This window comes from Aedes albopictus, chromosome 2, assembly GCF_035046485.1.
Source record: "Aedes albopictus strain Foshan chromosome 2, AalbF5, whole genome shotgun sequence".
Taxonomy (NCBI): Eukaryota; Metazoa; Arthropoda; class Insecta; order Diptera; family Culicidae; genus Aedes; species Aedes albopictus.
The window spans coordinates 281,753,657-281,768,030 of NC_085137.1; the positions used below are offsets into that span (position 1 = coordinate 281,753,657).

General features: G+C 38.2%; 1 protein-coding gene across 10 annotated transcripts in view; it reads left to right on the forward strand.

Moving 5' to 3' along the window:
- Positions 1-14,374, forward strand: part of LOC109414982 (coiled-coil domain-containing protein AGAP005037) — a 220,891-nt gene that overhangs the window by 122,915 nt on the left and 83,602 nt on the right. For all 10 annotated transcript variants that reach the window (XM_062851940.1, XM_062851939.1, XM_062851938.1 and 7 more), the window contains exon 14: positions 2,699-2,782. In XM_062851940.1, coding sequence (XP_062707924.1) covers positions 2,699-2,782 — 84 coding nt within the window. The remainder of the gene's footprint in view (positions 1-2,698; positions 2,783-14,374) is intronic.

The window sequence follows — 14,374 nt, forward strand, 5'->3', positions numbered from 1 at the left end:
GCCGCAGTGCCGTGACGAGCTCTTCCGCTTCGGTGTTCTCGTCTAGATTAGAGCCCTCACCTGGACCCCTTCGTCAAGAACCTCTTCCCCCTGACTTTTGTAGGGTGCGCCCTGGCACTCCTTGTCGTGCTTGAGCTCCTTGCCGCGCTTGAGGTCGAAGATCATTTCTCCCGTACAAGTGCAGTGCCGATTCGTTCGCAGGAGGGTCGTTAGATGGACTGTCTCGCTGATTGGATGTTCACTGATTGGGGCAAAACCCAACAAAAAGCACTGTCAGTGTCAAAATCGATGTCAGAATGAATTTGGCGTCTGACCACCGTTGCTTCGCAGCTCCTATATACATAACGTTTATGCAAGTATGTTAGTGTTCCGTGACGTATTTCTCATCACTTTCGTGTGTCTAGAGCATCAGTTGTCAGTTGCTCCAACCAGCGAACACGGTTCGGTAATTGGGGCGCAGTCGTGACCCAACCAGCGAATCCAGGCTGTACGTCTAATGCTGCACACGTCGGCTCCCAGATGCACGAGCTTGACTTCGCTTCGCATCGCCTTCAAGATGTCCGAGTACTTAGACTGTTTGGTCTTGATAACGAGCGCGTCCTTCTTCTCGCGATTGGCACCTCTCCTACGTCTCCTTGGCTTCGTGTCCATACGCTCCTGCCCATCTAGCGGTTTTTTCTTCTTTCTCTTCCGCTCTGTAGTCCAAGGGGGTCATCCCCTTGGTCCGTCCTACTTTGTGGTTGCAAAGGGCCTAACAATGGTCGCAACTCCCTGTTTCATTCCCGCATCCTTCCCAGCTTTCCGGACACCTGGCTGGGATCCGACTAACCGGCATTAATGCCGGTCTCCGGGGTTAGTCACCACTTAGCCTTGTAGGCACCGCCTGGCAGCTCCTCACTAGGCCGTCCCTTATTTTGCAAAATTTAGAAATGTTATAAGTTCGTTAGTGGAAAATGATCGTTTTAGCTAAAAAATGATCGTGTCAAAATTTGAAGTCCGTATCTCAAGGCTAAGTGGTCCCTCAAGGGACCTAAAGTTGTCAAAAATTGTATGGGACCAAAAAAACATGAAATTTTTTTCGACAAAACAAATACGCTATTCCACTAAAACCGGTGATTTTAAGACCCTATAGGGCCAAAAATGTGCTTAGATTTGCGATATCTTCACTCGTTTCCAAGATATTGACAAAAAACGACTGAAAAATCAGCATTTTTGACCATTTTTTTCAGATTCCGAAGGAAACTTACCCTATTTTGTTCAACAACTCAAAAACGAGTAGAGATATCGCAAATCTAAGCACATTTTTGGCCCTTTAGGGTCTTAAATCACCGGTTTTAGTAGAATAGCGTATTTTTTTTGTCGAAAAAAATTTCATGTTTTTTTGGTCCCATACAATTTTTGACAACTTTAGGCCCCTTGAGGGACCACTTAGCCTTGAGATACGGACTTCAAATTTTGACACGATCATTTCTTAGCTAAAACGATCATTTTCCACTTACGAACTTATAACATTTCCAATTTTTGCAAAATAAGGGACGGCCTACTCCTCACCTGAAGTGGCTGTCTCACCCACTTATGCGAGTGCTTATCAAAAACAGGTGCATCCACCGCACCCTTTGGGCTACCTGCGAAAGCGAAGGCATCCGTCTGGGTAGACGTCGTAACCTTTGCTTTCGCAGGTTCTGCCGCTACTGCAGTTCCCACGAGTTTCTCATGGTCTTGCTTGGCTTCGTTCATTGACTTTCGATGTCCCAAAAGGGCCTGCTTGAGGTCCTTTCCTTACTTATGTTGAACTTCGAGGACGCAGTGTCAATGATGGAGCCAATCTGCTGCATAGTCATCTCCATCGCAGAGAGCCCATCTCGCTTTTGGATGTGGGCCCTCACCAATCACGCTCCATCCACTATCTTCCCCGAAAGGCTAGCCGGAGAGAAGATCGGACCTCCGATGCTTTCTCTAAGGACTCACGGGAATTCTTATTGCAGAACACATTCTCTTATTTGACAGAGTTTTGCATCTAGCCTAAAGCCGTGGGTTTTTTCTTGGTTGTTCTGAAATTAAACTAGAAGCAGTACATGGATATGGGGATAGAGTTACGATGCATGGACAAATATTAGAACTACTGTTTTGTTTTCTGAGATATCAAATCGGTTATGTTTGATTAGGGGCGCAATTTCGTTGGGATTTAAATGCCTCTGAAAACGGGACCTTTTCATTGCATTCGATTTCATAAATCTTTGAAGTAGCAAAACAAGAACTGTACAGAAATTTATTCTTCTTTGCCTCTGAATGCCAAATGGAGGAGAACGACATGCACTAAATACTAAGGGTACGGGTATTGCCACAAAAATGCAGGTCGCCGTGGCTCATCCGAACAGAAAAATAAATTTAAAAAATCAGCTTAATAGAAAGTGTAGAATTAGCGTGATGTTAAAATACACATAAATAAAAGCAAAAAAAGCCTAGTAAAAATGCAAATGTTATTTACATAACAGAAATAATTGAAAGGGTCACTGATTGAAAGTTACTCGTGCATTAGTATAAAGGTGAACTATGTTATGGTTTATCTATCAACAATTCATTATCACATCATTTCATCTAACATTAACAGAAGCAAAAGCAAATTGGATTTAAAACTTTGAAATATCTTATAATATAATTAAATATAATTCGTATTATAATTTCTCATTGCCAACAGACAAATCAGTGTCGTTTGAAAAATCCGTGTCGTTTAGTGATGATGTTCAGGGAACCCCCAAGCCTTATTCTCCACATCACCTAGGTAAGTAATTTTCAGCATTATATATATGTAAATTCTAGCATCAACATGATTGTGAGTCGATGTTCAGCAAAGAACACAAGAAATTAAGGCAGAATCACTGGACTTCATGTTGGCTATGGCACGGTAGAAAGAGAACGAGAATAGTCCATTTTACGAGTCGATTTTATGAATGTAAATTTGATAGGAGATGGCGTCCTAACCCGTGAAAATCAAATCATCAACATCATTGTTGTCACTTCGTAAAATGGGTCATTTCCGACCGGGAGGGTTAAGGACAAACGTTTTTAAATTCCGCTGCAACAGTGCATCAAAACTTCAGGCGCACAAATCGCAAGAAGCAAGCTTCAAACAACAGTGTATTTTTATTTCGTTCTTGCTCACTTGTAATATATTACACAGCTTATATAAGCTTAAAATAAAAAGATCATCTAGCGTGGTTTTGTTTATGAAGAGATTTGTGCTCTAAAAATTGTGAGTACATATGTTTCAAACGCACATGTTGTGATGTTGTGATGGCACAAACTTCCCAAATGGAGGAGAACGTGCCTCTGGAGCCGACCTACTGATGCGTCAAAGATGGCCATTGTGGTGACCATTTTGGAATTCTAACAAGTGTGTCCTTAACCCTTCAGCGCGCGCGCTGTTGTAAAAAGTACAACACTACCAAATGAAATGCATCTAAACTTGAATTACTTGAAATACAAAGCTTTTCCCGAAAAAATGTTTGGTAGGCTTAATAGTGGTCACCATTGTGCACAACCACTATTAAATATTTTTTTCGAATAATGTGTTCCATTTTGAATAAATAATATGCCTTTAGATGGTATTCGCCATACAATATTTTCGCGATTTACTTTTAGCGATTTTTCGCGCATAGAAGCTAGCGCCACATTGGTCGATGCGGAGAGTAGGAAAACAGCCGATGTAGTTAATTCATTCATTGGTAGGCTTAATAGTGGTCACCATTGTGCACAACCACTACCAAATATTTTTTCGAATAATGTATTCCACTTCGATAAATTTGCCTTTAGATGCTATTCGCCATACAATATTTTTGCGATTTACTTTTAGCGATTTTTCGCGCATAGAAGCTAGCGCCACATTGAATGAATTAACTACATCGGCTGTTTTCCTACTCTCCGCATCGACCAATGTGGCGCTAGCTTCTATGCGCGAAAAATCGCTAAAAGTAAATCGCAAAAATATTGTATGGCGAATACAATCTAAAGGTAAATTCTTCAAAGTGGAACACATTATTCGAAAAAATATTTGGTAGTGGTTGTGCACAATGGTGACCACTATTAAGCCTACAAATTATTTTTTCGGGAAAAGCTTTGTATTTCAAGTAATTCAAGTTTAGATGCATTTCGCCATACAAAATTAAATTGATTTACTCCTGCTGATCAACTGTGGCTGCGCGCAAAGCGGGTAGTCCATTCAAAATTTATCGAGGTGGAACACATTATTCGAAAAAATATTTGGTAGTGGTTGTGCACAATGGTGACTACTATTAAGCCTACCAAATATTTTTTCAGTTAAAGCTTTCTATTTCAAGTAATTCAAGTTTAGATGCTTTTCACCATACAAAATAAAATGGATTTACTCCTGCTGATCAACTGTGGGTGTGCGCCAAGCGGGTAGTCCATTGACTGAGTTACAGCGATGAGTGCCCAAAATACCGGCCGCTGCCCAAGTGGTTCGCTACCCTATGTAGCTTCACTCAAGGTGGTTGACTGTGCAAGCACTCATACATACATGTTGAACAAAGTTTCCATAGAATGTAAAAAAAACTGAGTAGGCAGGAAAGTTTTCCAGAAAGCAAAGAAATACTGCTTATTGGATTTTTTTCATTTATCGATATGCCTAGTAACGACATCTATTGAGAATTATTCGTGAAAGTTTTTTCTCTAATCAATGTTCATTTTTCCTATCATTAATTATGTGTACTAAAAATCTAGACTTTCCACGCAAATATACATGTATAAATGCGTGATCAAAAAGTATAGTTAAAAAGAAGCTATCTGACGCTTGATCACCTTTCTCTTTTCCCCTCCTCGGATAGGTTTGTTTTCATACGGAAACGTTTCTGTATGAAAATTTTAAACAAAAAATTGCTATCTTCTGTGACTGCCTGAGAGAGAAGGGTGATGAGCGCCAGATAGCCTTTATATATCCTTGGAATGTAAAAAAAACTGAGTAGGCGGGACAAAGTTTTCCAGAAAGCAAAGAAACACTGCTTATTGGATTTATTTTCGTTCATCGATATACCCAGTAACGACATCTATTTAGTTCATTTTTTTTCCAACAATTAATTTTGTGTACTAAAACATCTAGTTAGACATCGCGCAAATAATTGCATCTTAATTTTGCACAGTGTATGAGGATAACGGAGTATCCAATTTACAATAGTCCATTTTACGAGCCGATTTTATGAATGAAAATTTGACAGGAGCTCGCGTCGAAACACGTGAAAATCAATATCATCATCAACAATGTTGTCACTTCGTAAAATGGCTCATAATGCATGTAGCTTCACCAAAGGATGATTTACAATGCAAGTTGAACAAAGAATCCTTGGAATGTCAAAAAAAAATCTGAGTAGGCGCTACAAAGTTTTCCAGAAAGCTAGGAAACACTATTGCCGTTTTTCTTTTTTAACCTGGGTTGGAACTGGATTGGCGGAAAATGTGTAAACAAACAACGTCAAACAAACTTTAGTTCGAGCGAAACCAAAATCGGGTTGGGGAACTGTGATCTCATCCAGTTCCAACCCAGGTTGGAACTGGATCAAAAAGAAAAACGGCATATGCTTATTGGATTGTTTTCATTCTTCGATATACCTAGTAACGACATCTATTGAGAATTAATCATGAAAGTTTTATCTCTCATCAATGTTTATTTTTCCTATCATTAATTCTGTGTACTAAAAATCTAGATTTTCCACACAAATATACATGTATAAATGCGTGATCAAAAAATATAGTTAAAAAGAAGCTATATGACGCTTGATCACCTTTCTATTCGTGACTACGAAGGTAAAACAGATTCCAACTCTTTGTCGCTCTAATGTAAAACCTCGTAAGGAACTGTCATAATGTGCGTGAAAAAACATTTTCCTCTCGTTTTTTCTCACGTAAACCTTCACGCACATTCGACAACTTCGTAGTCGCGAATTTTCCTCTCCCGAGGAGTATCATATCTGTTTGTTTTCATACGGAAACGTTTCCGTAATGAAAATTGCTATCTTCTGTGACTGCCTGATGGGGTGATGCGCGCCAGATGGCCTATATATATCCTTGGAATGTAAAAAAAAAACTGAGTAGGCGGGACAAAGTTTTCCAGAAGGCAAAGAAAAACTGTGCTTATTGATTTTTTTTCGTTCATCGATATACCTAGTAACGACATCTATTGAGAATTAATCGTGAAAGTTGTTTTTTTCTCTCATTAATTTTATTTTTTTTCAAACCATTAATTTGTGTACTAAAACATCTATGTAAGACCTGAGACGAGACTCGCGAAGACGGTCTTCTTTTTCTTCATCCTATCTGTGTTAACATTATGTTTTGAACTGGTGGTTCAAACACGTACATGACCGCATCACCTCACATGTAGTGTGACTGAATCCCATTCACCCACAAAATCATGTTGAGGTGAAATTTTGCATCGCCAACAATCGCCAAGCAAAGTAATCATTAGAATATTTTGTTTTCAATTTATTTTTGACAGTACAGGAGAAGAAAATGCTGCTCGGAGTGAATTTTGGCTTCAGAATTTATCTCGGATAGCAATACTTTACTCGTTTTAGGTAACGTAATCAAACGGGCTACAACTGACAGCTCAGTTGGGCTGCACTTGACGTTGCTTTTTTTCCTCTTCGCGAGTCTCGTCTCAGTGTAAGACTTATCGCGCAAATAATTGCATCTTAATTTTGCACAGATTTAGGAGGAGTACGGAGCATCGAACTTACGATAATGTATTCTCCGTGCAGTTGAAACCCGGAATTTTCGACTAGCGAAGTTGGATTTTTCTCCAAATTCGTGCGTCGGACCTAACTTCGGAAGTGGTGCGCTGTATAGCGGACCAGGTTTACTATACAGCGCACCACTTCCGAAGGTAGGTCCGACGCATGGATTTGGAGAAAAGTCCAACTTCGCTAGTCAAAAACTCCGATTTTCAACTAAATTGAGAATATGTAGCTTCACTAAAGGTGGCTGACTCAAGGAATTGGCATCCCTATCCCACCAATGCAATGTTTTCGTAGCCAACATAACTGCGGCTCAAGCGTGAGGCTCAAGCTGACAACCTGTCGTTTAACACAGGAGCATAGTTTTAATGCTGGGTAAGAAAACAAGAAGACCATAACAGTCCCCTGGTGGTTGACTGTGCAAGCACTCATACATACATGTTGAACAAAAAATCCTTGGAATGTAAAAAAAACGAAGTAGGCAGGATTTCCCAGAAAGCAAAGTAGCACTGTGCTTATCAAATATTTGCATTTTAATTTTGTACAGTATAAGATGGATAACGGAGCATCCAATTTACGATAATGTATTGTGCATCCTAGCTTAATCACTCAGATGCTGCTGATCTGAGTCAGCCGCCATAAGATTGCGCCCGTTTGATTTGTACACGGCGGCTGACAGCTCCACCCGGCGGCTGAAAAACAGTTTTAGCCAAGGTGCACACCGTGTACAAATCATACGTGCGCGGTCTGGCGCGATCTGAGGCTGCGCGTTTCGAACGCAGCTTGCTGAGAATCTAAGATAAGCGCGGCAATATGTAGCTTCACTAAAGGTAGTTGACTGTGCAAGCACTAATACATACATGTAGAATAAAGAATCCACAGAATGTAAAAAAAATACTGAGTTGGCAGGAAAGTTTTCCAGAAAGCAAAGAAATACTGTGCTTATTGGATTTTTTTTTCGTTCATCGATATACCTAGTAACGACATCTATTGAGAATTAATCGTGAAAGTTTTTTTTTCTCTCATCAAATTTCATTTTTTCAACCATTAATTTTGTGTACTAGAACATCTATGCGTAAGACTTATCGTGCAAATAATAATTATTGCATCTTAATTTTGCATTAGGAGGATAACGGAGCATCCAATTTACTATAATGTCTGTAGCTTCACCAAAGCGTGGTTTACTATGCAAGCGCTCATTCATACATGTTGAACAAAGAATCCTTGGAATGTTGAAAAACTGAGTAGGCACTACAAAGTTTTCTAGAAAGCTAGGAAACACTGTGCTTATTGGATTTTTTCATTCATCGATATACCTAGTAACGACATCTATTGAGAATTATTCGTGAAAGTTTTTTCTCTCATCAATGTTCATTTTTTCCAATCATTATTTTTGTGTACTAAAAATCTAGTCTTTTCATGCAAATATACATGTATAAATGCATACATAAGTGTGACCAAAAATATAGTTAAAAAAGAAGCTATCTGACGCTTGAACACCTTTTCCTCTCCCGAGGAGGATAGGTTTGTTTTCATACGGAAACTTTTCCGTATGCAAATTTTAAACAAAAAAAAAAATGCTATCTTCTGCGACTGCCTGAGAGAGAAGGGTGATGAGCGTCAGATAACCTTATAGAGAATTTACTACAATCCTAGCCTCATGAATCCTCATACAAAATGGGAACATTCACCTCATTTTTTGAGGACACGGGCGGCTGTAAAACAATTTATTTATTTATTTATTTATTTCGTCAACCGACGTAGACTAGTACATTTACATATACATATTTTTTGTTTCTTAATGCTATAGTTTAGTCTAAGAAATACATAAAAAATATTAAAAAATTAAATTAGGATAGGTAGTGTATTTATAATAGGGGTACTCACTAAACAGATTATATTGCTGCGTAAGCCATGATTTTCTGCTTATCTGAAATGTTTCATGATTTTGCGAATGAAATAATCAAAGATTGCCTTGGTGATCGCGACGTTTAATCAGTTTAATCAGTTTACGCTGTTAAGTTAATCCCCCTAATGTTTTTAGGTGTTGGGACTTCGCAGACTGTAAAAGTATTTTCTAAGGTTATGCCGAGACATTGTAAAGTCAATGGTTTCGCAGTGTTGATTATAAATGTCCATCATTCGATTAAGAGGCCCAAATTTGGCGTAGTTTGTTCTACGGTGGTTTGTTATGAATATGTTTCGATTTCGTAGTTGCCGAGAAGGTATGTAAAAATTTAATGAGGATAAGATTTTTGTTGAATCAATACGTTGTGAAACGATATCGTTAACAAAAGAAACCATTGCAATTTCACGCCGCTCTTTCATTGTTTGTATGTCGATAAGTTTGCAGCGTGCTTCATATGCTGGAAGTGGAAATGAAGTCCAACCTAATTTACAAAGAGCATATAATAGAAATTGCTTTTGTACTGATTCTAATCTTTCTTCGTGCGTGATTGAAAAAGCTGCAATGCTGCAATATTCCAGTATTGATCTTACATATGCAATATACAGAGTTTTGATTGTGTATGGGTCATTAAAGTTGTAGCAGAAACGCTTAATAAACCCTAGCATGTTATTAGCCCTGTGAGTTATTGTGTTGTAGTGGTCTACGAAAGTAAGCTTAGAGTCTAAGATTACTCCTAAGTCTCTTACTCTTTCACATTTTTCCACATTTAGATTTCCTAATGCAACTGAAATGTTTGGTGTTGTTCTTTTTCTGCTAATTGATATTAAGTTGCATTTTTTTTACATTTAATTCTAAAAGCCTTTTTTTGCACCATACGTAGAATATGTGAATTTTATTGTGGAATACATTGATGTCTTCTTCATTTCGTATTTCCAGAAAGAGCTTCATGTCATCGGCATAAATTAGAACTTTTAGTTTGTTTAAAATGAAGGAAATGTCGTTTACATACATAATCAAGAGAAGAGGTCCTAAATGAAAGCCTTGGGGGACACCTGAAGTGACTTGAATTGGGTTTGACTTGTTTCCATTGAATTTAATTATTTGTTGACGGTCAGTTAGGTATGATTCAAGCCATTTCAGGAGAATTGGCTCAATTGGGTTTTTAAATTAAGAAAAATATATTGATTTTTCGATTTTATACGAAAGAGCACCTTTTTCTGAGCCACTATGATTTTTTTCAGATTTTTAGAACCTTATTTTGGTACCTAAAATCAATTTCAAAGATTTTTTTTTGAATTCACCTTTTGACAGCTGGGCAACTGTTTGACAGCTCTGCCCAGTACAAACTGCGACGAGGGGTGATTCGACAAATCGCTCCCATACAAACTTCAAATTGATTTTTAAATAGGTTCCCGGGCTCCGAAATTCATGAAAATTTGGATTTCGGCTCAGTTTGACATGCAGTTTCAGAATATCGAATTATCTCAACACCGTTAAAGAAGCCAAGTCCGATTTTTTGTAGTTTGAAAAGTAGCATTGGTATGTCAATGCGATCAAATGCCTTACTAAAGTCCGTGTAGAGAGCTTCCACGTGGTTTCCATTATCCATTGCGTTTAATGAATAGTCTATGAATTGCAATAAATTTGTTGAGGTCGACCGACCTTTGAAGAAGCCGTGTTGCATATCAGTAATTCTGTTTTTGGTTTGGAGAAATAGCTTTTCGTTGACAATTGCCTCGAAAAGTTTCGGAATGCAAGAGATAATGGCTATACCACGATAATTACGTACGTCTGATTTTCGGCCAGATTTGAAAATAGGTTCTAGAAAAGAGCTTTTCCATAGTTTTGGGAAATTACCAGATTCCAGCGACATATTAAAAAGCCAAAACAAAGGAGCAGTCAGTTCCTGTGCTAAAGTTTTCATGAATACTGGGGGGATCCCGTCAGTACCAGGACCTTTTGAGGCGTCTAGATTCTTAAGAGCATGTAAAATATCCTGCACTTGGAGTTGGTTTACGCCAATGTCCCTAGGGAATTCTGGGTAAAATGCAAAATAATCGCGGTCACGATCTTCTTCAGAAAATGTTGTATAGATTTCTTGGAAGAAATTTGCAAAAAGATTGCAAATTTTTTTCCGAGTTATCACCAACAGATTCATTAAGATGCATAACGGATGGAAAATTGTCAGATTTTAATTTGGATTTTACGTAGTTGAAGAAGTTCTTTGGACAGGACTTTATTTCGCTTTCAGTTTCTGAATTATATTCTTCAAATGCATTACTGATGGCTAAGTTCAGTTGCTCGCATATATCCAAATAATTTGCTAGATTTTCATTGGTATTGTGTGTCTTGTATTTTTTATGGGCTTTTTGTTTGCGGTTCTTCAAATTTTTTATCTGTCTATTATACCAGATTGGGTTTTTTAAATTTCTGCTACGACGTTTTTTCCTTGAAGGAATTTCTTGGATAATTATTCCAGATAAAATTTTGTAAAATTTGTCTACAGCAGTATCGACATTTCCTTCGTTTCTTAAAACTACTTGCCAATTCACACTACTTAACCTACGTTTAATATTTTTATAGTTCGCCAATTGGTATTCAAAGATTACCTCGTATTCACAGTCATTGGGTCTTTGGTTTTAATGTATGAATAAAGATGACGTCACTGTGTAAGCTCCCATGTCCATGTCGTTTTCAACAATGTGCATCATGTGTTGCAAGCTTACTGACCAAACCTGTGCACAGGGTAAAATATGTGTCCAAAAAGAAACCAATGCTCTAATATCTTGTTAAATTTGATGTGTTGTTTCTTGAGTTTTTTCCTTGTCAAATATTTGACCCTGTATACTTCAGGCCTTAAGCTGTTAGTACACAGGGTCAAATATTTGTCCGAAAAGAAACCAATGCTCAAATATCTTGTTTGACTCGATCGAATTTTCATTAGTGTCAAACTGATGTTGTTTCTTGAGTGCTTTCCTTGTTAAATATTGGACCCTGTGTATTAACAGCTTTAAGTTGTTAGTACACAGGGTAAAATATTTGTCCAAAAAGAAACCAATGCTCAAGCATCCTGTTTGACTCGATCGAATTTTCATTAGTGTCAAACTGATGTTGTTTCTTGAGTTCTTTCCTTGTCAAATAAATAATTACGTATCAGGGGTCGACACAATATTGCTAATTTAGAGAAAACTTTCCGTTTTACGGTAGAACGAAAAGCTACCGCAGCTGTCAGACTACTGATTTTCACTGAGGTATCATCGATCTACCTTAGCGAGCCCTAGCGATGCCTTGGATAGCCTTGGATACGACGCCGATGATCATTGTTTGTTGTTGGTTTTCAGTTCAATTCACCTTGCAAGCATGCTTTGATTTGGCCTTCAGTTTCAATGATAGGATGATTTTCAAGCCTGCGGTAGGACTTTGACAGCTGCGGTAGAACTCGGCGGCTACCGCAGAGTGGAATTTTTTCTAAAAATCCGCAATACCATGGCTTGAAGATTTTGAATTGATGATTTCCAAACTTTTCACCATCACCAACATTAACCGTCCAGTCCAACCGTCACTAACACCAAATTCGTTGTACTAAACGTTATATTTATTTAAATTTTACCTGCGGAATTTATATTTCACGGGAGCTGCGTGGCATTAAAAATGCACTTCCTAAATTTGATTACTAGAAAAAAAATTGAATTCAATTCAATCGTCCGAATTTATTATTATCAAAGCCGAGCGAAAAGGTGTCAGAAATTTGAACCAAAACTCATTTTACAGATGCTTTCTATCATAAAAACAATAGGGGGATTCACTAAACAGTGTAAACTGATTAAACTGATTAAATGTCGCGATCACCAAGGCAATCTTTGATTATTTCATTCGCAATATCATGAAACATTTCAAATAAACAGAAAATCATGGCTTGCGCAGCAATTTAATCTGTTTTATGAGTACCCCTAATATGTTTTAATGCTCAGGTTTTAATCATTTGTATTAAAGTTTCTAGAACTGAGAACGACGAAGATGCTAGGACGAGCCAGCGCCTATCCCTAAAAAATCTTGGTTGGTTCTGATGATGATGATGATTTTGTTCTGCCTATAGCACTGGAATAATGTGAAAAGCGATTTGATCAAAACTGTGCTGTTTGGCATCGTACACAAATTACGTAACGCTATAGGGGGAGGGGGAAGTCTAGCTTAGCGCTACGAGCCATACAAAATATTTTTAGTTTTCATACAAAAAGCGTTACAAGGGGGGAGTTCGAAATCGCCGATTTTAGCGTTGCGTAATTTGTGTACCATGCCTTAGTGATCAGTCATTCTCCTGTATGAAGAGACAAAAAGGATTAATCACAAATGTGCGGCCCGCAAGCAGCGACACTTGCGCGAAACCCGCGTCAGGGGAAAATAATCTCCTTCCAAAAGAAAGTTGTCATGATCAACTGCGAAATCAAGCCCTCGATTGACAGAATACTCCCAATAGATGGGGTCGAAGAGCCCGCCCTCAATCCACGAAATGTTAACAACAAGGAGGAAGCAGTTCCAGGCTCCTGTCCAAATCGTTTCAAACCTTCCTTCCCCAATATATGATATAATATGTGGGATTGTTTTTTATATGATACATTGATACATAGAACATTCTTACCTTTTTGTTGTCTGAAAATTATGATTTTACATATTTGGTTAGCATTTGTTTTCCTTCTCAGTTTAACTAAAATTGGGAAAACTCATTTCCAATTAGTTGTCTCACTTTTAACGAAAACTGAGTAGAAAACAAGTTTTTCGATTGCTGAGTACAACTAACATAATGACTGAGTAGCATTTTTTCTCGGTGGCAGCTCTTAAACATGTTTCGCCACGACATCTATTGAGAAAACAAACTTTAACCGTTAGTACCAGGGTCAAATCGATCGAATTTTCATTAGCGTCAAACACACACATTGGTCAAACAGATGCACCGAGAAAAAAATCTACTCATTGGGGACTTCGAAGGTGATGGTTTTGTTTGCGGTTTTCTGTGGGAAAGTGAAGAAGGGAAGATTTTTTGCTTTTTTTCACTCATACTCCCATAAGAAACATCGTAGGAAGAAAGAGCGTTTCCCGGCTCATCAACCGAAATCGCGAATAGAGGTTGCTGATGATTAAAATCTGTCTCTTTCTAGCTCATCAGGAAACTGTTTCCGAATCGGCACCTAGAAAATTTTCTACTCATTGACTGAGTTGGTCTTACTCAAGAAATCGAAAAATCCTTTGTATTCTTACTCAGTTTCCGTTAAAAGTGGGACAACTCATTGGCAATGGGTTGTTAGCTGTAAGACACCAAAGGATTTTACGTTTTCTGAGTAAGACCAACTCAGTCAATGAGTAGAAAATTTTCTCTGTGTGGTTACTTGAGGAAGATTTACAAGACCGCCGCGACTGTCTATCGTATATTCTGATAATAATCTTTGACGTCAGTGCTTCAGCGTACCCGTGAAAAAGTGGTTCGATTGCAAAACTTATTTCACCGAGAAAAATTTCTACTCAGTGACTGAGTTGGTCTTACTCAGAAATTGAAAAATCCTTTGGTTTCTTTCTCATGCCGTGTTTCTTTTTTAACCTGGGTTGGAACTTGATTGGCGGAAAATGTGTAAACAAACAACGTCAAACAAACTTTAGTACAAGCGAAATCGAAGTCGGGTTGGGGTTTAAACTGTGATCTCATCCAGTTTCAACCCAAGTTGGA